This window comes from Pyrus communis, chromosome 10, assembly GCF_963583255.1.
Source record: "Pyrus communis chromosome 10, drPyrComm1.1, whole genome shotgun sequence".
NCBI classification, from domain to species: domain Eukaryota; kingdom Viridiplantae; phylum Streptophyta; class Magnoliopsida; order Rosales; family Rosaceae; genus Pyrus; species Pyrus communis.
In genome coordinates this window covers 7,168,324-7,190,228 of record NC_084812.1, presented here as the reverse complement: position 1 = coordinate 7,190,228, position 21,905 = coordinate 7,168,324, and the positions used below count along the sequence as shown (strand labels likewise).

The following is a 21,905-nucleotide window of genomic DNA, read 5'->3' as shown; positions in this document are numbered from 1 at the left end:
TGGGAGAGACAGAGAGATGTGTATCCCTTGGGAGTTCCTATCGTTTTTCTTAGGGTCATTTCAAGTAGACTAGACAAATTCAAGTCAAATCATCAAATATCAAGGACAAATTTAGGTGAAGCAAGTCAAAAGCACTCCGCTTGGCCTATTTTGTTACATTCTTAGGACTCGAAAAGCACTTGTTCACAACAAGGACAGATCCTGTAATTTCGAGCTAATCTAATTCGAAAAAAAACAAATACCTTCGCTACTGTCTTCTGTACTTGTATGGTAAGGTGAATACAAATATAGCTACTGTCTTCTATATTTGTATGGTAAGGCGAATAAAAATAAGCATACCCAATAAAAATAAGCACACCTAAACAAGACAAATAACAATGATCCACGATTCCTAAGAGCAAAAAATTCAATTCTGTATTGATTTTTTTTGGAAAACAAAAATAAAAGGTCATAGAATCCGGTCACAAGAAACTGGCATTGTAAACTAGAAAGGAGCTTGAGTTTGAAGTGATTACTTTACAGTTGAAATAGCAAATTATAATGGCAAAAGGATGACAGGGCAAGGAATGAACTCAGCAAGCAGGTTTGCATCGATATGCTTGGAGTGAATAGCTTCCATGCTTATAACAACTAAATCCAAATTCAGGTCATCAGCAACCTCGCCGATGATGGCTGTTGGCTTATTCCCTTCCCCGAGTCGCTCTAACAGCTTGTATTCTTGGAACCCACCTATCAGTAATTATAACGGTTAAAAATAATGTTAGTGCCAAATATATTGTTATGTGCATACAGAAAATTAGTGAGTAAATAAACAACCAAAATTGTCATACAAGTGTAACGATGTAACTATACATAATCTCACACACCCTATTCTGTTAAGTAGTAAACTTGGTCAGCAAACCGATACAATATTCTTACAACATAATAATGCATGTTGGAGCCATCTACAATGCCCACTTTCCCAGATCCTCATCTTCCACTTTCAAGCTTTTTTGACAAAAATAACCAAATTTAACCAACCATTGATGCTTCAACCCTTTCCTAGTACTTGAACCCCCTTCAACCATCAAATTTTATCATAATTTACTAACTTTTGGCCACTTTCGAAACAACTTCACATTCAGTATCACGATCCTCAACTCATCACTAAATATAGATTCTACGGTGAGCGACTCAAGTCATTTTAGAACGACTCTGGTACTCAAGGTCGAATAAAATGCGGTTTCAGTAATGCCAAAGAATTATCAACTAGAAAACCACCTCCTTTTTTGTTTTTCCGTAATGAAATATGACTCCTTTTCATTGTCATTCTGCCCTGTGCATGTTTTGATTCCATCAGAAGCATAATCACATCAACTTGTGAAAAAAATCCATCTTATTGCAATTCACCGATGAAAACTCAATCGACATAACGGAATCTACACAATCATATAGTATCTATGTTTTTGTTCTCTACCAATCAATCATCCCTGACAATTAAGATTCCCTTTCCTCATATACTCCTCATGTACGATAAATATTCAAAGTTAAACCTTCCCAATTCCACACAAGACAGTGCACAAACCTTCGGAGAGATGCCAACGGATAGTCGAAAGCTGGGTTTCGTGTTCCGGCAACGACTCCTTCTGCTGATCATCGATCACTGCAAAACAACACAAAGTTCTATATTCCTACACTACATTTCTGAATCAATTCCATAAGGGTCTGAACAGTAAAAAAAACAAAAAATGCTCTATCTATAACGCTTGGTTTCGACACCGTAAAATTTCATCAGTAAACATACCCACAACCGTAATGTCAGACCCATACTTCTTCGCCAAAGCAGCAACCGTAGCTATAGCCTGTAAAAATAAAAAATCAAACTTTTTACCTGGATCCTCACACAGTGGCAGCCACGAAATTTACCCGGGTAAAAATCGAATGCGAAAATTACCTGTCTTGTGCCCTCGGAGAGATATGGGTTCCCGTCGGTGATGGGCAGCAGCAGATGCTTGAAGTTAGTGAAGGCGTCCGCAGCTGAACTCGCCCGAGGCCCCTGCGGCTCCGCCTGCGCCGACGGTGGAGAAGTGTAATTACCTTTATGCCCCGGAATTCGGGGCCTTGAAAATAAGGAGAGGTTGCGAGGTTTGAGGGGAAGAGTAAGAGAGGAAAAGGAAGGAGAAGGAGGTGGTGGTTTCAGAATCGAAGTCTTTGGTTGCTTTGAGGCTTGGAGGCGAATGGACGTTGGGTAGTGAGCAAATGCCATGGGAGGGCTGGGCGAGCTCTGAGTTAGCGAGTTAGGCGAGTTCACTCAGCGGAGCAGAAGAGTGAGGAAGAAGAAGACGGAGAATGTTCTGGGGCTGCTTGCTTCGAGATAGCTCCATCAAAAATCGACTTTAAAAATTGGTTTTGGTTTTCGGTTGTTCGGGATAAATTTAATTGGGCCTTTTCTGTTGGGCCTGTAGGGATTTAGTAGGCCCACTTCGTTGCCGCAGCGAGTTACGGAAGGAAATGACTCGGCCGATATGACGACGGTGTCGCGTCACCGTTTCGGGGACAACTCGGACGAGCCGGCCTTCTCCATCTCCATCATCGAGAACGTGAAGGAAGAGTACGGTTTGTTCGTGTGGCCCTGCAGCTTGGTACTGGCGGAGTATGTTTGGCAACAGACATTGCGCTTCTCCGGCGCGGGCGTAGTCGAGGTAGTAACGTCGGTGTTAATCCTTGTCCAGGTTTAATCTTATTCTTGTTTTAGTAATTAATTAATTAATCATTTCTGGGTTAGTTTGCAGCTTGGCGCTGGAACTTCCTTGCCCGGTTTGGTTGCCGCCGAAGTTGGTGCTGACGTCACTCTCACTGATGATTCGAGTAGATTGGAGGTATTCAAATTCCAATCGCATTGGCTTTTAAATTTTGATTGTTTGCTAATACGTGTCTAATTTTTAATTTGCTTAAAAGCTCGGTGTACTTTTTACGATGGTTGAGAAGGATTACGCTCGAAAGTGTGTTAAATTGACCAAAAACTAGATCAAATAGCTTTGAACGAACGGTTAGTGGAAATTTTCGATTTTTAATGAGTTTAACATCCCATTTTTGCCAAAAAATCGGCACTTGGAAAACTTTATAGTGCGTAGTGTTTCCATTTGCGCTTAAAACTCCTGTAATAATTTCTGTTTACCGTTAATTTTTTACTTCCGAAGTATGATTATTGATATGAACTGCCTGTATTGATCTCGATTGAACCTTCAAATTGATAAAGAATCATCGTTTTCTGTACTAATTTAGTTAATTAGACCCGACTTTGTTATTTGTTCTCCAAGAAATGTCTCGGTTTTTAACGGCTATAGTTAGCGGTTAACGGAGTTGTTGTTTTGAATCTGCAGGTGCTGAACAACATGAGAAGAGTGCTTGACCTTAATAAACTCGAGGGCAATGTAATCGCCATCAAGGGGCTAATTGCGGATTCTTATTTGCGCATAACCTAATTAGTTGATGTTAATTTTATCTCACTTGTAATTTTCAGGTAATGGGATTGACATGGGGAGCTTGGGATGCATCAACATTCAGCTTAAACCCGAAATTTATTCTCGGCGCTGATGTATTGTATGATGCTAGTGGTAGGATTTTTATCGATTTTGGTTTTTGTGTTTTGCGATCAGTTTTTTTCCTCATCTCTCTGTCACTGAACTTAAGCTAAAACCGGATTTTATTCTCCTCGGTAAGCCCTTGATGACCTCTTTGCCACCGTGACATTTCTGCTCCAAAATTCTCCGGGGTCAGTCTTCATAACAACATACCATAATCGAAGGTATTTAACCTGCGTGTGCTTCTAATGCTGTTTTAACTTTGTAACATGTGTGCTTAGAGTATGCAGATAGCGCTGTAAATGGTCCTCTTTTTCACTTTTATGTCTTTGAAAGCACTTCTTGTATTATGCAGTGGGCATCGTCTTATTGAATTCTTGATGGTCAAATGGGGATTGAAGTGCGCGAAGCTTCTTGACGCCTTTTCGTTTATGCCATCCTACAAGGCATCCGGGGTAAGTGGCAACCTTCAACTGGAAGAGATCGTTGTGGATAGTGAATGGGCTGATACAACGGAATTGCATTAGCATTTTGGGAGTTTGTGGTAATTCTGCAACTCTAGCTTGCACTGTAAGTTGATTAATCCACTTGACCTATACGAGCATACTGTAATGAGCATCGTTTGTTCATATTCGTTACTGAAAAGGGTTGATATGCACCGGTTTCATGCATTGTTGGGAGTTTACCTTAAGTTTCATACAAGAAAACGTCGTTGCCCCTCAACTGAATACTTCATATTTGTAGTAGGATTTTTGTTACAATTTATTGTAGGATTTTGTTGTAACAAGATCCTTTCAAACATTATGAAACACAGCACACACAAACAATTTCTATCTCAAATCTCTCAAAACACGAAAGGAAATGATAGAGAACCACCTATTTAATTGATTTCCCGGTTCTCATGTTTTTAGGATCGACTGCAACTAAGCTTGCTGGCCCTCGATTAATTTACTACCCTGCAGTCCTTCCTGATCTCTTGCCCACCATTAATGCTGCTCATCTTTATCATGGAATTCACGAAAGCGTCTAAGAACGCTTGTTTTGAGGAAGCAAACTTAGTAACCAAACCTTTAGTCTTCGGAAAACTGAGCAGAGCTTGATCCGAAGAAAACAAGCTCTTCCCTTGGAGGATCAACTTGAAGTATGTATTATCAAAGGTTGTTGTAGAAGGATCCATGGTGGCACCGGCATTCTTCGGCCTGTTCTTGATGGGACACGTATTCTTCAACTTTGCAGCAAAGGACGGGTTCAGTGTTGGATCAACGTCGTGTGTGGCGTTGAAGCTGTGGATTCTGTTTTGGAACGATGAGCAGTGGGAGAACCCTAGAGTGTGCCCTCCTGTAGATGCATCGGAAGTTACTCTCTTTCGTTTCTTCTTCGATAAATTACAGATACGAAATAACAATTGAAATTTTGGTTGTTTTACCTGAAAGAGCCACCAGGTCGTTCAAGGACAGACCTCTCTGCGAGAAGCTCTGCTGCAGTTGAGATATGTTGAAGGTTGGAGCCGGCAGCTGCACGGTCTCGCTAGCCTTCGATGTTCTTCCATCCTTTCGTCCTTTCGGCACAGCCCAGTTCGGACCTCCGGACTGTAACATTGATAACATATTCAGTAAGTGGTATAAAATTTTACACCTTTATTGTTTTACTTTCGGGAAATATGAACAAACAGAAACCGGTTTTAAACTTCCGATAAAAAAATACAACTGGAGGAGCACTAAACCGTGGTTTATATACGGCTAGTGTGTCCGGTAGTTCCATTTTTATTAAACGCTTGCAAGCGGTTCTGTCTCGAAAAGCTTACTTGCACAACAGCATCCCTTGCTGCCAAAGCCAAGATATCAGCACATGAAACGACACCAGGGCAGGAAGCCTCCACTTGTTTCTTTGCATCGTCAATGACATAAAACGAATGCAGAGAAATATTTGGTGGCCCATCTTTCTCAGCTTTGTTGCCTCCTTTGGAGTTCAACAGCACAGATGCATCACAGCCCTGCAAACAAAACAAACACTTTGGGTTAACTTAATCAACGAACCAATGTGTTTCAACTGTCGAAAACAAGTTGTACCGAAAAATATGTATGTACCCTAATGAAGCAGTCGTGGAAGTGCATCCGGAGTAGAGCAGCCGGGACAGTTCTGTCGTTGGATGTCGCCTTCTTGACGGCATTAGAAACGATTTGATCGACATTGGGACAGCTCTTGTCGTAGTAATTCGAGCTTAGCGCGTTAGTCACTGCAGAAAATACCGAAAGGATGATGAAGATTGAGCTCAAGAATGCTAGATTGAAAGCCATTTTTTGAGGTTTAGAACTCTCTTGCTTAACTCTCTTAACTTTGTTTAAGTGTGGGAAATGAAAATGGATTAGTGTTGTATTTATAGAGAGGGAGAGGGAGAGAGAGAGAGGGGGGGGGAGAGGGAGAGAGAGGCAGAGGCTGTTACTAATATGATGGTGGCCCTAAGGAATGAATTAGTTAAGAAAGGATGTTGAGAAGTAATTATGAAGGCAAAGGCACCTTACGACAAGACAATTGCCATCACATCTTTCTTTTGGAATTCACATTCTCTCCAGATCTCGTAGTTCAGAGTTGACGAACAGAGTAAATCGGACCGTTCAAGAGAGAGAGAGAGAGAAAGATCAAGACTCTTAGTTTGTGTGAGGTGAGCCAGTGAATGGGTTAACGAAGGCCATAGGATATCAATATTTTCTTTTGCACCTTTAAACCTCTGTTTAAATGTTCGAAAACATCCCACATCTCTGCCTCCCATTGATCAAAGAATACCGTAAAACATGATTTGTTTGTTTTTACTAATCAAATTTCCATCATCCTATAAAGTGAACTCGATAATTTTTATTGATTTTCAAGGTGTTAATGATCAAGCATGGCACATGATTATTTACTTTTAATTCAAGGAGTTAATTATGATGTTTTAATACATAAAAAACAAAAACCAAAAGATTCTCGAGACCAAATAGAAAGAGAAGATTCTGCAATCCAACAATTACAACAAATATTCTCCAATTTAATAACCAAATAAAACCCTTCTGCATGGTATGGTAGGTACTGCTAATTTTATTTTAAATTTTTTTTCTTTTAAAAAGGAGACCAGCTAGTGGTTTTTTTTTTTTTTTTTTGGACTGAGAGACTCACATAGGCATTTTAGTCTTTCTGGTCATCATCGTTTGATTTACTAGTGCTAAAAATTAAACACAGGATGTATCGTGTGAAATACGAGCCTGAAAGTCGTCCTCAACCACTGAACGATCCCACGGTGGTTCTAATTTTATTTATTTCATTTCTTTTAAAGCTTATGCATGCATCATCATGCTCCATCAACACAGTTCTTCCCTGCTCCTCAACTCATTAGTTTTCATTTCCACCTCATATCTTCGTTCTACCACGTATCGAGTTTTTGGGTTGATTCAGAATCATCTAGTACATACTTTGGGCTTGGTTTTAGTTTAAGAAAACCCGCGTTACGCGAAACAAACTAAAATCCAATCATTGTGTTGATTTAAAAGAAAAAAAAGGATGTGTGAACTATAAAGTGGTTAGGGTTGAGACATCAAAAGTTGTTAATTCTGAGGGAGTCAATTAGCTTGAAATCAACGTCTACAGCTTTATTCGTTATGTTTGAGACACAATTAACTAACTTCAGTCCATCCCAACAACCTTGTCTCTCAATTCTTTCTAATTATTCTGAAATAATTCTGGATAATTTAGGTGATGTATTGGATCACTTAGCTAACCTAATTTTAGCAAATGGGAAATTCAAAAAATAATTGAACCTAATTTTAGCAAGAGGGAAATTAAAAAAATAATGGATAAATAATTTCCCAGATATGGTATTAGCTTTGATTGCGTTGGGTTGGATTTGACTGGATTATAAGTTTGGTACTTGGAATGGTCAATTTGAAATCCCAACAGCTTCTGCCAAACGAGATGGGATTATAATATAATACCATTCAAATTAGTTATATTTATGAAGTTTCGGTGATGGCTGTATCATAAATAAGTTAAAGTTGGTGGCACTGACAACTTTATTTTTTATTTTTTTTATAAATTTATTGTTATTAAGGGGAGGAGTGGGAGGGTTTAAAACTATTATAATAATTTAAGAGATGTAGAGTTTCGAGCTCAGATGCATAGGTGGCAGGTGGCACCAGCAAATGTTTCTTTATAAAGTTGGAAACTATTTCTTCATAGATTTTCGGTTATGAAGAAATAGTTGTAGGTTCCATCAAACTTCAACTTATTTATGTTATTGTCACTGTCTAAATTTCAATATGAATCACTACTCATGAGTGAAAAAAAAAAAAGCAGACTCATTGACTCTATAAACAAAACACACACATAGCTTCAAAAGCCCTTAATACGTTCTACTAGAATTAAATGCAATGATTGTAAATACGTATGTGGTATCTATTTTGTGGATGATCAAATTTTTCCGACCAATTTGCCAAACACATTTTATTGCTTAACGACTTTTGACATCTGTCTAGATAGTAACGATATAGGCTAACCCATACAACACGTACATATCACCCTCTAACTTGCCTCAATTTGAAATTTTTAAAACTCAACACAGTCACGTGACATAAACACCTCAGGACATGCGATGATACGACCTAGCTTTTCAATTTGGGTTAAGATAGACTAAAAGCCCAAATTCTTGAAGAGGACCATCATTCAACTTGGATTCTTTTAAGTAGAATTTCAAGTTGGGCTTTCAATTTCCAGTGGGCCTCATCATAGTCCACCACAATTCTGCTGAAAATTTCTTTTATTTTACCTTTTTTCTTTTAAACTTAAACCCTAGGAGGAGGAGGAACGTTAAAGCTTAAGCCCCCTTCACCAGACCGCCACTGAAATCCCACACCCGCCGTGACCCGCGCCACCTTCAACCGCCGAACAACAACCATCTACGCCGCCACCATGGGGAAGAACAAGAAAAACAAAAAAAAGCTCAAAGAATCCAAGGGCGACGATGAGAACATAATCGCCGATCCTCGGTTCTCGTCCGTGCACTGGGACCCTAGGTTCCAGAACGTTCCCAAGCACAAGGCGAAGGTCGAGATCGACTCGCGGTTCGACCGGATGTTTACGGACAAGCGATTCAGCTCGTCATCGGCGCCGCTGGACAAGCGAGGCAAGCCGAAGAAGCTCGAGGAGGGCAACTCGCTGCGGCAGTACTACAGGATGGAGGAGGACGACGACGGAGATAAGGTAAAGTCCAAAACGGAAGACGGAGAAAAGGACAAATCGAAAGAGGACAAGGAAAAGGAAGAGGAGGAGGAAGAGAGTGAGGAGGTGGAGGAGCTCGGCGGAGAGGAATCGGAGGATGACGTGGCGAGTGGTGGCTCGGAGACGACGACGGATACAGATACCGACACCGATGATGGATATGAAGATGAGGAGGTGGTTTTGGAGGACGGCGCACCTGGAATTGAGGTAGTTTTTGTTAATTGTTTTTGTGAGTATAATTTAAGCCTTAGTTAGTCGTAATTTGGAAGAAAATGTTGCTACATTTTGGTTAATTGATTAAATTTACGAGCAGGCGGAAGATATACCGGAAATTGAGAAGGAGACTCACAGACTTGCAATTGTTAATCTGGATTGGAGGCATGTGAAGGTATGCATTTTCAAGCTCATGATTGAATTCATTTATACTTATTTAAGTGACACATTGTAAGGGTAACAAATTTTGTTATTTTTGTGCCATTGGGTCTGGAGATTGTTTGATTTTTTGATTAAATTTGAGCAGTAAGTTTATTCTTGTAAAATAGCGTTTGGAGTTTCGGACTGTTAATTTGTCTATAAGCTCCTCCTTGTGTAGGGATTTATCAGTAACTGAGAGTTCCATTGTGCTTCGTGTAGGCTGTTGACTTGTATGCTGTGTTGAGATCATTTCTTCCAAAAGGTGGAGAAATGAAGTCTGTAACTGTCTATCCGTCTGAGTTTGGACTCCAGCGTATGAAAGAGGAAGAACTTCATGGTCCTGTTGGCCTATTTGATGATGAAAATGAGAAAAGTGATGAAGATGATGACGCCGACGATGATGATGAGGAGCTCATTGCTCAGAAAATGCGGGCTTATGAGAAAAGCAGGCTAAGGTGGTTAATTGTTGTTATTTTGTGATAATGATTTTATCTTTTGTCTCTAAAGTATATTTTCATTTATCGATTGTCGATATAACTTTATTTCCAGGTATTATTTTGCTGTTGTTGAATGTGACTCAATTGCCACAGCGGATTACCTCTACAAAAATTGTGATGGAGTTGAGTTTGAAAGATCATCGAATAAACTTGATTTAAGGTTCATCCCTGACTCGATGGAGTTTAAACACCCACCCCGTGATGTTGCGACAGAGGTATATGTTTCAACCAGTCATTTATACGTTTATAGAGAACAAATTGTGTTTTTTATGCTTCTTTTATGGAATGTGAAACAAAAAGGAAATAAAATAAATTTTGTTGTAAATGGAGGAGTGATTGTGAAGTCTTTGGCTTTTGTCAGGTACCTGCAAGCTACGGGGGTTTGGATTTCCAGACTCAAGCTCTGCAACATAGTAAAATTGATATTTCTTGGGATGAGGATGAGCCTGGACGCAAGACCTTGAAACGGAAATTCACTGATGATCAGGTAGGAGAATTTTATCTAAGTGAACATTTCTTGCATTTTACATCATTTGTTAATAATAGAGTTCATATCTAGCACTATGCATTCATATCTTTCATTATTGAGGACTGAATGGGCATTCTGTCACCGTGATCTGAATAAACAATAGAAATCACGAGGTAGATGGAAAGGGCAACTGAAAACTATCAGCTATAAACTTATGTTAAAAACAAACCCAACTTCTTCTTGTACAGTTTACTTCTAGCTAATCTGACGTTGGTTTACTTGTAGCTTTCTGAATTGGAACTGAAGGAGTATTTGGCTTCTGATGAGAGTGAAAGTGATGAGGAGGAGAATGATGATGCCGTAGAGGACAAGACTGATAAAAAGAGTAAAAAACGAGATATGTACCGTGCTTTACTCCTGTCTGGAAATGGAGAAGGAGAAGGAGGAGAAGGAGATGAAGATGCGTCAGAAGGAGACGGTGAAGACAATGACCAGGATATGGAGATCACTTTTAATACTGGCTTAGAGGATATAAGCAAGCGCATCCTAGAAAAGAAAGATAAGGGATCAGAAACAGTTTGGGAGTCCTATCTCAGAAAAAGACGCGAGAAAAGGAAGAATAGGAAAAATAAATCGAAGGACTCATCAGAGGATGAGAGTAGTGACAGTGATCACGAGGCAGCAGATGGACCAGATGATTTCTTTATGGAAGAGCCTTCAGTCGAAAAAACTAAAAAAGGATCTCAAGGTAAAAGTAAAAAAGATAAAAAGCGACAGCAAGATGATAAGGAAGCTGAAGCAAGCAGAAATGAGCTCGAGCTATTACTTGCTGATGACAACGGAGCAGATGCAGGGCCTAAGGGCTACAATTTGAAACGTAAAAAGACCAAGGGAAAGAAGGGTAAAGAGGCTCTAGAAGAGGACAAAATACCAACCGCTGATTTCGAAGATCCACGGTTTTCAGCACTCTTCACCTCATCTCGCTTTGCTCTGGATCCGACAGATCCGCAGTTCAAAAGGTATTTCCCTCGATTTTTTACTTGTTATCAGAAGATGGTTCGAATATATGCCCTAATATGTGCCACTTAATTAATCGGCCGCAACTGTTTTAGTTATATGTATTTGTGGTTTGGTGTTTGCAGGAGTGCCGCTTATGCTCGGCAGGTAGCACTGAGACAGTCAAAGGCAGACCGAGAAGTGCCAGAAAAGGAAGTGAAATCCGATGTTTCACCGTCGAAGATGGAGAAATCATCGTTAATTAAATCGATCAAGATGAAAGCCCAGCCCTTACAAGGTAAGATGCCAAAGAAAGAAGAAAATTTGCAGTCCAAAGGGAAGAAGGAAAAGAAAGATAAGCAGGAGGACCCAAGCTTGGCTCATCCGGCGAAGAAACAGAAAAAGACCAAAGGTTAACAAAAATGAAAGCATTGTTGAATGAAGGTAAGTCCGTTCGACGTCTTAGTCAACTCCCTGATAGTTAAGCTGCGGTTGGTTATATTGTTGTCGATTCTTTTTTCGGGTCGGAAAATTTTGTCATTGGGAAAGTAAAAATGAGAATGTTTGAGTTTTATTTTTGGCGTAACCCTTATTTTTGTCATCAGGTGCTAATCAGTTAGTAATTTAATACGATGTGAACCACTTTTTGATCTTGTTTTACAATATTTCATGATTTGAACTGATTGTTTTTCGTATTATCGAAACTTGAAAGAGAATGTTTATAAAAATTCGCTCAATCGGAATGCTTTTAGTTATGACTTTCACTTGAGATGAATATTTGAAAATGATAATTGTGAAGTGAATCAAAATGAGTGGTTATCGCGATTTTAAGTAACAAGTTAGTGCTTGAGTTCTCTGGAATAGTTCAAAGAAATGAGTTCAATTCAACTCCGGATCTCGCAGTTCGGAGTTGGCGGACTAAATAATCCGATTCCGATCTGTTCAAGAAAGGGCGAGAGATTTGAACCCTCGGTTTATGTGAGGGAACCGATAGGGTGAACTAATGAAGGGCTTGGATTTAAAATGAGTGATCCAAATTTCTCAATCAATCGTCTCTGGATTGCAAGATCTAGAAAGGGTCTCGATTCCAAAGAATAAACCAAAAACTAAAAATCATTTATTATTGTAACAAAAAAAAAAAAAGATGTTTATTATCTGTGGTCTGTGGTCAGTAGTCATAACTAAAATCATACGTACAAAGCCATGTTGCTATAACTACGAATAATATACCAAAAATCGCCGTGTAAATTCTACCTCCAAAACAAAATGCCTCTCAGTTTTGGATATATTACAGAATGGCAAAAAATAATCACACAATAGCGAAAAATACAAAAAGAAGAATGGTGAATGCACTTGTGAAAGAGTTCTTCAATTTTGGTGAATGATTTGATCCCGGTTTGCTGGATGTGTTGGTACTCCCTGATGTGGCCTCCGGGTTGACGCTCTTGGGGGAGGCAGTCGGAGATTTCGATGGGCTGATCGGAAAAGTGACGGTTTCCTCATCGTTGTAACCTGAAAAGAAAAATGTCTCGCGATTGTCACTGAAAGAATCACGAGAAAAATGTTTTGTCGAAATTTGATTTGAAATGGTGGAATTAAGACTCACAATTGGATTCCTTCCAACCCAATACCATCTTCTCACGGTCAAAAATTACGCGATAACCCGTCATGAAGTTTTCTGCAGGAATAAATCCACATTGTAAGCAACATTGAACATGCACAAATTCATTTGAATGCCAGTGATGGTTAAGGCACCGCCTTAACCATTTGTTACGATGGTTTTATGAATCTGATTTTAAAATCAACCATTACATGATCTGCATACACATCAAGCATATGAAATTTTTTGCAAGATAATGAAAGATATTTAGAAAGAGATACTCACGTCCAATGATATTAACATCTCCACTTTTGACGATGCCCAGGCAATAGAACGCTGTGGATTCATCCTGGAGATTGGAACAGTAAGGTTTAGCATGACAGAGTGTAGGAGCAGGATATATAAGAAATACTAAAAGTGGTAACTTACCGAATTGGACACGGTTACTAGTGGATCGAGGAGAGAATACTGCTTTCCACCTTTCAATGTCAAGTTCACCGATTGATTTGGACTGAAAACGAAGTTAAGTCATGCCTGAAGGCTCAGAAAGAGAAAACTGATACAAAGTATTGTGTTCTGATAGAATTTACCTTATGTCATAACAATATTCAAAAGGAATATCTGAATCCTTTGGATGCCGACTATTTTTAAGCACAGAGTTGAACTGAAAAATGACAAATAGTTACAAAGACTATACAATAAAGAAGATACAAAAGGTAATATTATGAAAAACCAAATCTGAAGGACTCACACTCTCAGTAATCTGCGTGTAAGCTGGATCGTTTAGGTATGTAAATGAGCTACCAGAGTCAAAAATTGCATAGAATTCGAGATCGGTAACACTATTTCTGATGGCTATTTGAGTGATAGTAATGTTGTAAGTTGGACTGGTAACACATTTGAAGAAGAAAAGATTAGTACAACTGGGATGATATTAAAGACTGAAGGAGTAACTTGCGAAACTAGTAAACTTGACATCAGCATATGGATATTTAGGGGGAGCACTTACTATGACTGGCTATCATGATTGAATGGTGTTTCTGGCTGGCCTTGGCTTCCATTATCACCAAATCTGATTCTCCCAATTCCGTCAAGTCCAAAACACATGGAAAAAGAATTCAAAGCAAGGCCCTGTCCTGCTAAAATGCTAGGAATGGATACATCATCCATACCAAGCCCTAATAGACCATTGGGAGCCGCACCGTCCAAAAATATACCAGTCTGGTCCTTACCACAACTGCAATAGAGTAGCATGCAAACATCACAAGCGCGCTAACCAATTAAAATTGGCATGTTTAGGAATAATATAATCAGCATACTCACTAATTTTTGTTGACTACCCTATATTTTTCTAGTGGTAAAGCAGTGAAGAAAATAACTCACCCAAAGGCAATCCGTGCAAGTACATCTTTTTGTTGAGCATCGTCGGTAGATAGGTGCAAAACATCCTCTACCAAGACCCCAGTAGATGAGGTCTCATTAGACAGATATTCGATCCTGTAATTGCAATCACCACTTGCTGAAGCGCAGCGTTGGGATTGTGAACAAAATGTGTTGTTGCATAAAATCTTTTTGCTCGTTGATGACGTATTAGGGCTGTAGATTTCAAATTCTACTACCTGGTTGATAGAAGAGCTCAAGAGTTAATTGTCAACAAAATGAGTACCATAAGAGCATCTTCCCTATTGATCCACATAGGGACCAAATGCACTAGCAATTTTAGTCCGTCCTTCTAAAACTATGCCTGGTAGATAGTTTTAGAAACCACAAGATGCAACTCAGGATTTAAATTTTGATGAATAACACTACAAATTTACGATGCAACCTGAGCTTTTTCGAGAAAACAATACTATTTTGTGGCCCTTAAAGTTCAAATACACTTGCATTCCTTATGATCAAGAAACAATCACCCTAAAGCCACACGACAGTACTCAATTCACTCAACACAGACGATGATAAAGTTACATGCTTGAATCGAGAGTTGTAGTACTTATTCCAGAACAAATTTCACAACTAATGGAAATTATAACAAACCAACATAACTGGTCGAAGTATGCCAAGTCAAATACTCCAAGCAACCAATTTTGAAGTAAAAAAAAATGCATCAAATTCACAAATCTGTAAAATCCAAGAAAAGGCAAACAAAAGAAATAATAATTCAGTTCACATACACGTCCATTCGGGAGCTGGAGGCCGCGGACGCAGCTGCTGCAATCACATGGCAACCAGAACAAATCGCTGCCCGTGTCCAATGCCACAAGATATGATGTGCTCGGCGTCCCCACAGATACATTTGCATAATGCAGACTGAAATTCCGACCCAAAAAAAGCAAAAACTCAAACACTTCATGTATAATTTTCTTCAAAGGAAACAAATATCTGGGTTTTGTGCAAAAATTTAAACAAATTAATGGGTTTTCTGTAAAAATTCAGGAACGCAGGAAAAATTCAACAATTACAAAAACTCCATCAATTTCAACACCAAAAATATATGAACTTTAAGGTAAAAATGAGAGGAGAAAAGTCCTTACTGTCCAAATGCACTAATCCGATACGTGATGTTTCCGTATTCGAAAGCAAGCGGCGTCGTTTGATCGTCGGTGGTGGAGAGATGGCGGCCCCGAATCAATCGGTCTCGGTGGGCCATAGCGGCGTAGTACTCGGCGCTACCCTTCTCCGGCAGCTCATCGGAACCCAGAATTGCCTTGACGGGATCCGAGAACCGGTGGTGGATATCGAACCCGTACGTCCCGAGCCCGAAACAGGTCCGAGAAGCCCAACCCAATACCAAAAAAGAGAGAAAGAGATGCGCGGCGGAGGAACTGTAAGAAGCTCTGCAAGTCCAGGCCGCCATGGCTGAGACGATTCTAGAGAGAGAAACAGATGTTTTGACGAATTGGGTTTGGAGGCATGAGTGAGAAACGAAGACATGTGATGAAGTGGGTTTATATTGGGTGGGCGGCGACGCTTTCTCAAACACCAACGTCAGCAGCTGGAGAGAGAGAGAGAGAGAGAGAGAGAGAGAGAGAGAGAGAGAGATGGAAAACCGGGAAAGCTTGAGTAGTTGTTTAAGTTTGATCACTGTTTGACGAAATCGCGGGCAAGTGGGTCCAATTCTTTACACAAATTATGAAAACTTTGGGAAGTAGGGATGATAGACGAAAGTTGACAAATTGCTGTAAATGTCCATATTTTTGCTGTAATTGTGTATCATGATCGTTAACCTCTATTTAATATACTTGCTCACTAGCATTAATTACTTATAATTGCATACAGCCTCTCTCTTCAATAAATTTGTTAGTGTGTCAGGAATATGATCCGCTAATACAAGTAGTTGAAATTTTGTTTAAGCATTCAAACACTTGTATTAAAACATTCAGTGTACTGACTGTATTTCTGGCACACTGAAAAATCTCTCCCTCCTAAGATTATACTCACCCAAGATTTTGTCTTTTCTATGTAGAATTGGGGCGCTTAACCAAATTGATTATAGCAGTATTCTTCATGTTCTATATTAAAGTTTAAGTTTTCTCACATTAATTTAGATTAGATTAGCATATCATCCGATAAAAAAGAAGTTATGATTTTTTTCGCATTTATTTGTTGAGTTAACATTGAGTTTATGCAAGTCTCCTTAAATTTTCATTTACTTGTGTCTCTTTGAAAGTTGTCATCAACATTTAAAAAAAAATGATTGTGCATTTTTCTACTATAAAAATATTAGGAGAATTTGCAAATTGGTTGACTAAAATGCATTGACATATAATTGATATAACAAATTAAATAAACTAAATGTGATAAAATACTATAAAAAATGAGAAATAATTTTTGTACATCATTTTTCTGCTCTATGCATCTTTACCTGGTGTGTAAAAAAAAAAAAAAAGGTAAATAAGTGTAGAAATCATTTTTCTAGAATTTAATCAATATGGCTTGAAAAAATTAGGAAGTTAATGAATAGCATGAAAGTTGAGGGGTGATTAGACAATAACCCCGAAATTAAAGCGTGTGAAAGGGAAGGTAAATGATTAAGAATCGGGTCGGTTGGGTAAAAGATAGACATCACTTTACCAAAAAGATTAATAAAAATAGCAGTACACTAACCATTTATTTATATCGTCGTTCTAATAGAATTAGGATTCACAAATACATATGGCTTTCATTTTTATTATGAAGATGGTACAAATGATGATACAAATATATGGTAAGAATAATATTTTTATATTAATAATGTATAAAAGAAGATAATGTTATTCAACCTTCTCAAAGTAGAACTCTCTACCATCTCACAATTAGCAGTATTCTCCATTTTCTATATTAAAGTTTAAGTTTTCTCACAATAATTTAGATTAGATTAGCATATCATCAGATAAAAAAGAAGTTATGATTTTTTCGCATATATTTGTTGAGTTAACATTGAGTTTATGCAAGTCTCCTTAAATTTTCATTTACTTGTATCTTTTTGAAAGTTGTTATTAACATTTACAAAAATGATTGTGCATGTTTCTAATATAAAAGCACAATCTTGCATGTCTTTACTATAAAGATATTAGGAGAGTTTGCAAATTGTTTGACTAAAATGTATTGACGTATATTTTGATATAACGAATTAAATAAACAAAAACATGATAAAATACTATAGAAAATGAGAAATGATTTTCACATCCTCTTTTTTTTTCGCTTTATGCATCTTTACTTTTTAACTTCAAATTGGACAAGTCTAAATAAAATAAAGAAACATAAATTAACAGGTGAAAAAAAAAAAAAAAAGTAACTAAGTGTAGAAAATTTAATCAATATGGCTTGAAAAAATTAGGAAGTTAATGAATAGCGTGAAAGTTGAGGGGTGATTAGACAATAACCCTGAAATTAAAGCGTGTGAAAGGGAAGGTATGATTAAGACGCGGGTCGGTTGGGTAGAAGACAGACATCACTTTACCAAAAAGATTAATGAAAGTAGCAGTACACTAATCATTTATTTGTACTGTCGTTCAAATAAAGTTCAGAATCTTAAACACATGCGGATTCCATTTTTATTAAAAAGAATGTACAAATGATGATACAAATAAATGGTAAGAATAATATTTTTATATTAATAATATATGAAAGAAGATAATACTAATCAACGTTCTCAAAGTATGACTCTCTTATGGAAGCTCTACTATCTCATAATTGACATTAATTCTTGTGCTAACATTATAAAACAGAGAAATGTTAAGAAGACTCTAAAAAATAAGACTCTACATGGACTCTCGCTCATCTCGTGTTTATTTTTATTTTTTTTGCACAATGTTTTATAATTTTGACAGTAAAATTGACGTTAAACTGTGACGTGCAAGAGAATCCATAGAAAATTCCATTCTAAAAAAGACTCCTTAGTATTTCTCTATAAAATAATTAAATATTACGTCAAAAACCTGATGTGACAGAGAATTCACGAAGAGTTCCCCTTTTAGAGAATCTCTTTAAAGACATTGACGGATTTAGATCTCATTCAGATCCAAATTGTAGGGATCTTAGGGATCATCATATCATAGCCATTCATCGTGCATCATACAATCATAAATTATTTGACTTTTTTTATTTAAAATTAAACATAAATAGTATCTGACCAAAACTAACCACACGATATAAGATAAACAGTTAAGATATGGAAATCTTACGATGAATAGTTAGGATATGAATATTTCTAAAATTCCCATAAAATAGATCCAGAGAGGATCCTATTCCGACCTTGACTTTGAAGTCATAGTTTGGAATCTGATTTAATCACACGTCATTTCGAAGCCACCTGTCGAAAATCAAGCTATGAAACATTGAACAAAACATTTGACAGGTTACCTTAATTCCAAACATTCGTCCAAGAGGATATAATTCCTACTTATATACAAAACATTGGAACTTGACATGCTCATGGTAAAAGAAGAAAATAATATGTCACCGACATCGACTATGGAGAAATAGTTATTAATGATTTTATATCAACCATTATCAATATTTAATTATCACTAACTCAATTTCTCTTTTGTTATTATTGCAGATCTTAGCGTGGCTAAATCAAACAGAGTGGGTGTGCTCCTCTCTTTTTTAGCAAAGTTTAAATCTTATAAAACAAACGTGCAACGACATTGTTAAACCTTGCCATAAAACACCCCAAAGGGAAGAAAATCCGGTGAAGAAACTCATTCGATGTAAGTGCACACCTCACCATCGAATGTGTCACTATATTACGAATCCGTAGTTTCATTGCAACGAAAATACTCGAAAGATTCTGTATCTCTTCCACAACGATCCCATTTTTCCCGTTCTCCTTTCCTTTGACATGAAGATCGATTCTCTTGGTTCTTTAGCATCTAATTCAAGAAGAACACTTTTGAAAGTTATTGTTTAGATTAGTTTAGTATATCGCTCGAATAAAAGAAAACTTACCTTTAATATTTGTGTATATTTAGATTAGTTCAGTATGAGTCATCTAGTACTATTGTCTAGATATATTTCTCTCAATTTGTAAGTAGAAATTTTTTTGTTCAATTCTCATGTATAGCAGAGTTTAAACAATATTATTACGGATAATCCATTATGTTAACCTAGTTGCTTGAATTTTTCTACTTTAAAATTCTAGCATGCAAGTAGCCAATAACAAATGACCACGTTAACAATTTCACACCAATCTATCTAAAAAGCCAAGAGGAGATTTTGAGAACCTAGGAAAAGTAAAGCATTGCAAACTTTTGACCTAGCAAATAGTATTAGACCGACCTTTCACCATCTCCTCAATACGAAATTTCAGTTTCATCTTTGTCCAATTGACACCTCAACCAAAACCCATCGAAATATACACAAAAGGCAACATGATTGAAAGATATAAAGTTATGACTTGTCTTTTGGCTATTGGTTATACTTGTAGAAAGAGACCTAGCTATGACTCAAATGCTTTACCACTAATCACTCTCCTACTAATCTTTAATCGTACTCATGTGGTGAAACTCGTTTTCAATCACTTAAAATCAAAATTTTCGTTCAAAAGTTACCCATGAGATTCACGATTCACATACATAGTAAAAACTAAAGAGATCTGTGGTCTCTTCCTCACGATTCACGATTCCTAGTCATTCTCCCTCTGGTCTCTTCCTCCCCTTCCCACTCGCACGTAGCGTCTTTACATCGCATGTATAGAATCTCATTCTCTAGGTAATTAAATTATCTTGTTCGAACTTATTTTCTAACATTCTGTAAGATGAAGAATGACAAAATTCATAAAATGATTATACTCACATGTAGAATCTCATTCTACATAGAATCTCATTCTCTTGTCAAATGTTGATCAAAGATTTACAATCACTCACATTTGGATTTGATGTCAGAAGTAGAGAAATATTTGTGATGTTTTAATCTCAACCCTCAATATTAAATTAAGATAAGTCCACGTATTAGTCACCAAATGATCGGAGAAAAATTCGTTTACGATCATACTCACATTTCAATCCATGATAAGAAAAATGCTCACACACAAACAAAAGATTGAAAGTAGAGGCCTTTATGGTTATCAAAATCATATATACAAGACAAATTTTGTGTAATAGTCTCATCATATATACAATTTGATACTCACAAAATTAAACTCAACAAAATTACAAGCTTATACAAAATTAACACACTACAAAAAAAATGAACCTGAAAATTTTTCAGGACCCAATCCTCCAATTCTTCTTCTTCCAAGAAATTGGGGACACAATTGTTGTGAGGATATGTCACACTGGAGAGGCAGAGGTTGTACTAAAACCAAATTTATCTGAGAGCTTTGTTCTTGTAAGTGGAGGGAGAAGCTCCATCTGATGAAGGAACTGCACATCATGAACCAAAGGGTTGTGTGTTCTTCCTGGTGGAGAGCCTGAGTAGCATGCCGGTGAGCATTTCGTGCACACATACTCCCTTCCATCAGGGTTGTCTTTGGGATTTTGGAGGTTCTGTACAAAATTTATGAAAGGACCCCTCCTTAAGATAGTTTTAAAAAAGGTAGGATAATGTATTGACGCTAGAAAATAATCACTAAATCAAAACAAAGTTTAGCACTCATTGATTGCAAGTTTAAAAATGTCATTAATAATATGTAAAAAGAGTTACAAATATAATGTTCACTAAATAATCAAAAGTAGTTCAATCTTAAACAACCAAACAAGGAAAAAAAACTTAAAAATTTCTAACTTTAAAGTTTCACTTGTATATATAACATTATTATATAATAAAATTGAAAAAAGAATACCATTTTTAAGGTGTTAGAAAGGGAAAAAAATATGTTTATAAGGAGTGCATAATGAAAATTTAAAATGCTAACAAAAACAATATTGAAATATAGAACGTTATTGCATAACAAAATCAATTTTTAAATATAAAACGTTATTACATATAAATATTAGATGAGATGACAAAAATTTTGGAGGCTCCTTCAAATTCGGGGTCTTGTGTGACTACACCTTTCGCGCCCCGCCCCCCCCCCCCCCCCCCCCCCCTCCCTTCCCAGCGCCCCCTCTGCCTTCCATCATATATTTCATGCATGATTAGAATTCGAAAAACACAAGATAGTACTCATTTTGGTCACGAATGAAATCATGGTGTTCAAATTTCGAGCATGTTTGGGATTGCTTAAGTAAGAAGTACTTTTGTTTATAAATGTTTTTTTAAGAGACACTTTTATTAAAAACATGTTGGAATTTTTATTAAAATTTGAGTACTTTTAATTTTTTGATCCCACATTGATAAAAACACTTTTAACCATTTTAGAAGCATTCTCAACTAGACATAAAGGATAGACGGCAATGGTTGAAAAAGCAAAATAACAATAAAGGAGCATGAATGCTAACCTTTTCACTGATCATATTCAGAACCCCACTTCTCTCGTCGGAATTTTTTTGGCTGGTCACAAAAAATAAACACAAAGGAGCCGTTACATCTTCAAACATATGATTTTAAGTAGGCAGTGATTTCCGCACTTCCGTTTTCTCCTTTTGAACTCCTCTCCTTGTTTCCGTCCTTCATTCTCTTTCGATATTTTGAATCCAAAGACTGAAAAAAAAAGAGGATTCCATGGGAAGAAAGCGGAGAGCGAAAATCACTTTCCT

At 37.3% G+C, this 21,905-nt stretch overlaps 5 protein-coding genes across 5 annotated transcripts; 2 read left to right on the top strand and 3 right to left on the bottom strand.

Moving 5' to 3' along the window:
* Positions 1-392: 392 nt before the first annotated feature.
* Positions 393-2,348, bottom strand: LOC137748575 (uncharacterized). The gene is made up of 4 exons (XM_068488743.1): positions 1,934-2,348; positions 1,784-1,841; positions 1,565-1,642; positions 393-729 (listed from the first exon to the last, which is right to left on the bottom strand). The coding sequence occupies exons 1-4, from the start codon at positions 2,243-2,245 to the stop codon at positions 536-538; spliced, it is 642 nt and encodes a 213-aa protein (XP_068344844.1). The 5' UTR covers positions 2,246-2,348; the 3' UTR covers positions 393-535.
* Positions 2,244-4,136, top strand: LOC137747777 (uncharacterized). Its single transcript, XM_068487926.1, has 7 exons — positions 2,244-2,256; positions 2,488-2,681; positions 2,772-2,858; positions 3,363-3,413; positions 3,503-3,596; positions 3,703-3,787; positions 3,919-4,136. The coding sequence occupies exons 1-7, from the start codon at positions 2,244-2,246 to the stop codon at positions 4,088-4,090; spliced, it is 696 nt and encodes a 231-aa protein (XP_068344027.1). The 3' UTR covers positions 4,091-4,136.
* A 129-nt stretch (positions 4,137-4,265) lies between these two features.
* On the bottom strand, positions 4,266-5,896 carry LOC137748290 (peroxidase 64-like). Its single transcript, XM_068488420.1, has 4 exons — positions 5,651-5,896; positions 5,368-5,556; positions 4,990-5,152; positions 4,266-4,901 (listed from the first exon to the last, which is right to left on the bottom strand). Exons 1-4 carry the CDS (start codon positions 5,858-5,860, stop codon positions 4,507-4,509), a joined length of 957 nt encoding a protein of 318 aa, XP_068344521.1. The 5' UTR covers positions 5,861-5,896; the 3' UTR covers positions 4,266-4,506.
* A 2,503-nt stretch (positions 5,897-8,399) lies between these two features.
* On the top strand, positions 8,400-11,836 carry LOC137747415 (pre-rRNA-processing protein ESF1-like). Its single transcript, XM_068487520.1, has 7 exons — positions 8,400-9,017; positions 9,124-9,198; positions 9,444-9,679; positions 9,774-9,936; positions 10,083-10,208; positions 10,476-11,209; positions 11,333-11,836. The coding sequence occupies exons 1-7, from the start codon at positions 8,502-8,504 to the stop codon at positions 11,601-11,603; spliced, it is 2,121 nt and encodes a 706-aa protein (XP_068343621.1). The 5' UTR covers positions 8,400-8,501; the 3' UTR covers positions 11,604-11,836.
* Positions 11,837-12,392: 556 nt separating this feature from the next.
* On the bottom strand, positions 12,393-15,803 carry LOC137747416 (aspartyl protease family protein 1-like). The gene is made up of 10 exons (XM_068487521.1): positions 15,318-15,803; positions 14,958-15,093; positions 14,170-14,405; positions 13,796-14,023; positions 13,538-13,673; positions 13,377-13,450; positions 13,216-13,297; positions 13,072-13,135; positions 12,793-12,864; positions 12,393-12,698 (listed from the first exon to the last, which is right to left on the bottom strand). The coding sequence occupies exons 1-10, from the start codon at positions 15,638-15,640 to the stop codon at positions 12,496-12,498; spliced, it is 1,554 nt and encodes a 517-aa protein (XP_068343622.1). The 5' UTR covers positions 15,641-15,803; the 3' UTR covers positions 12,393-12,495.
* Positions 15,804-21,905: the final 6,102 nt, after the last annotated feature.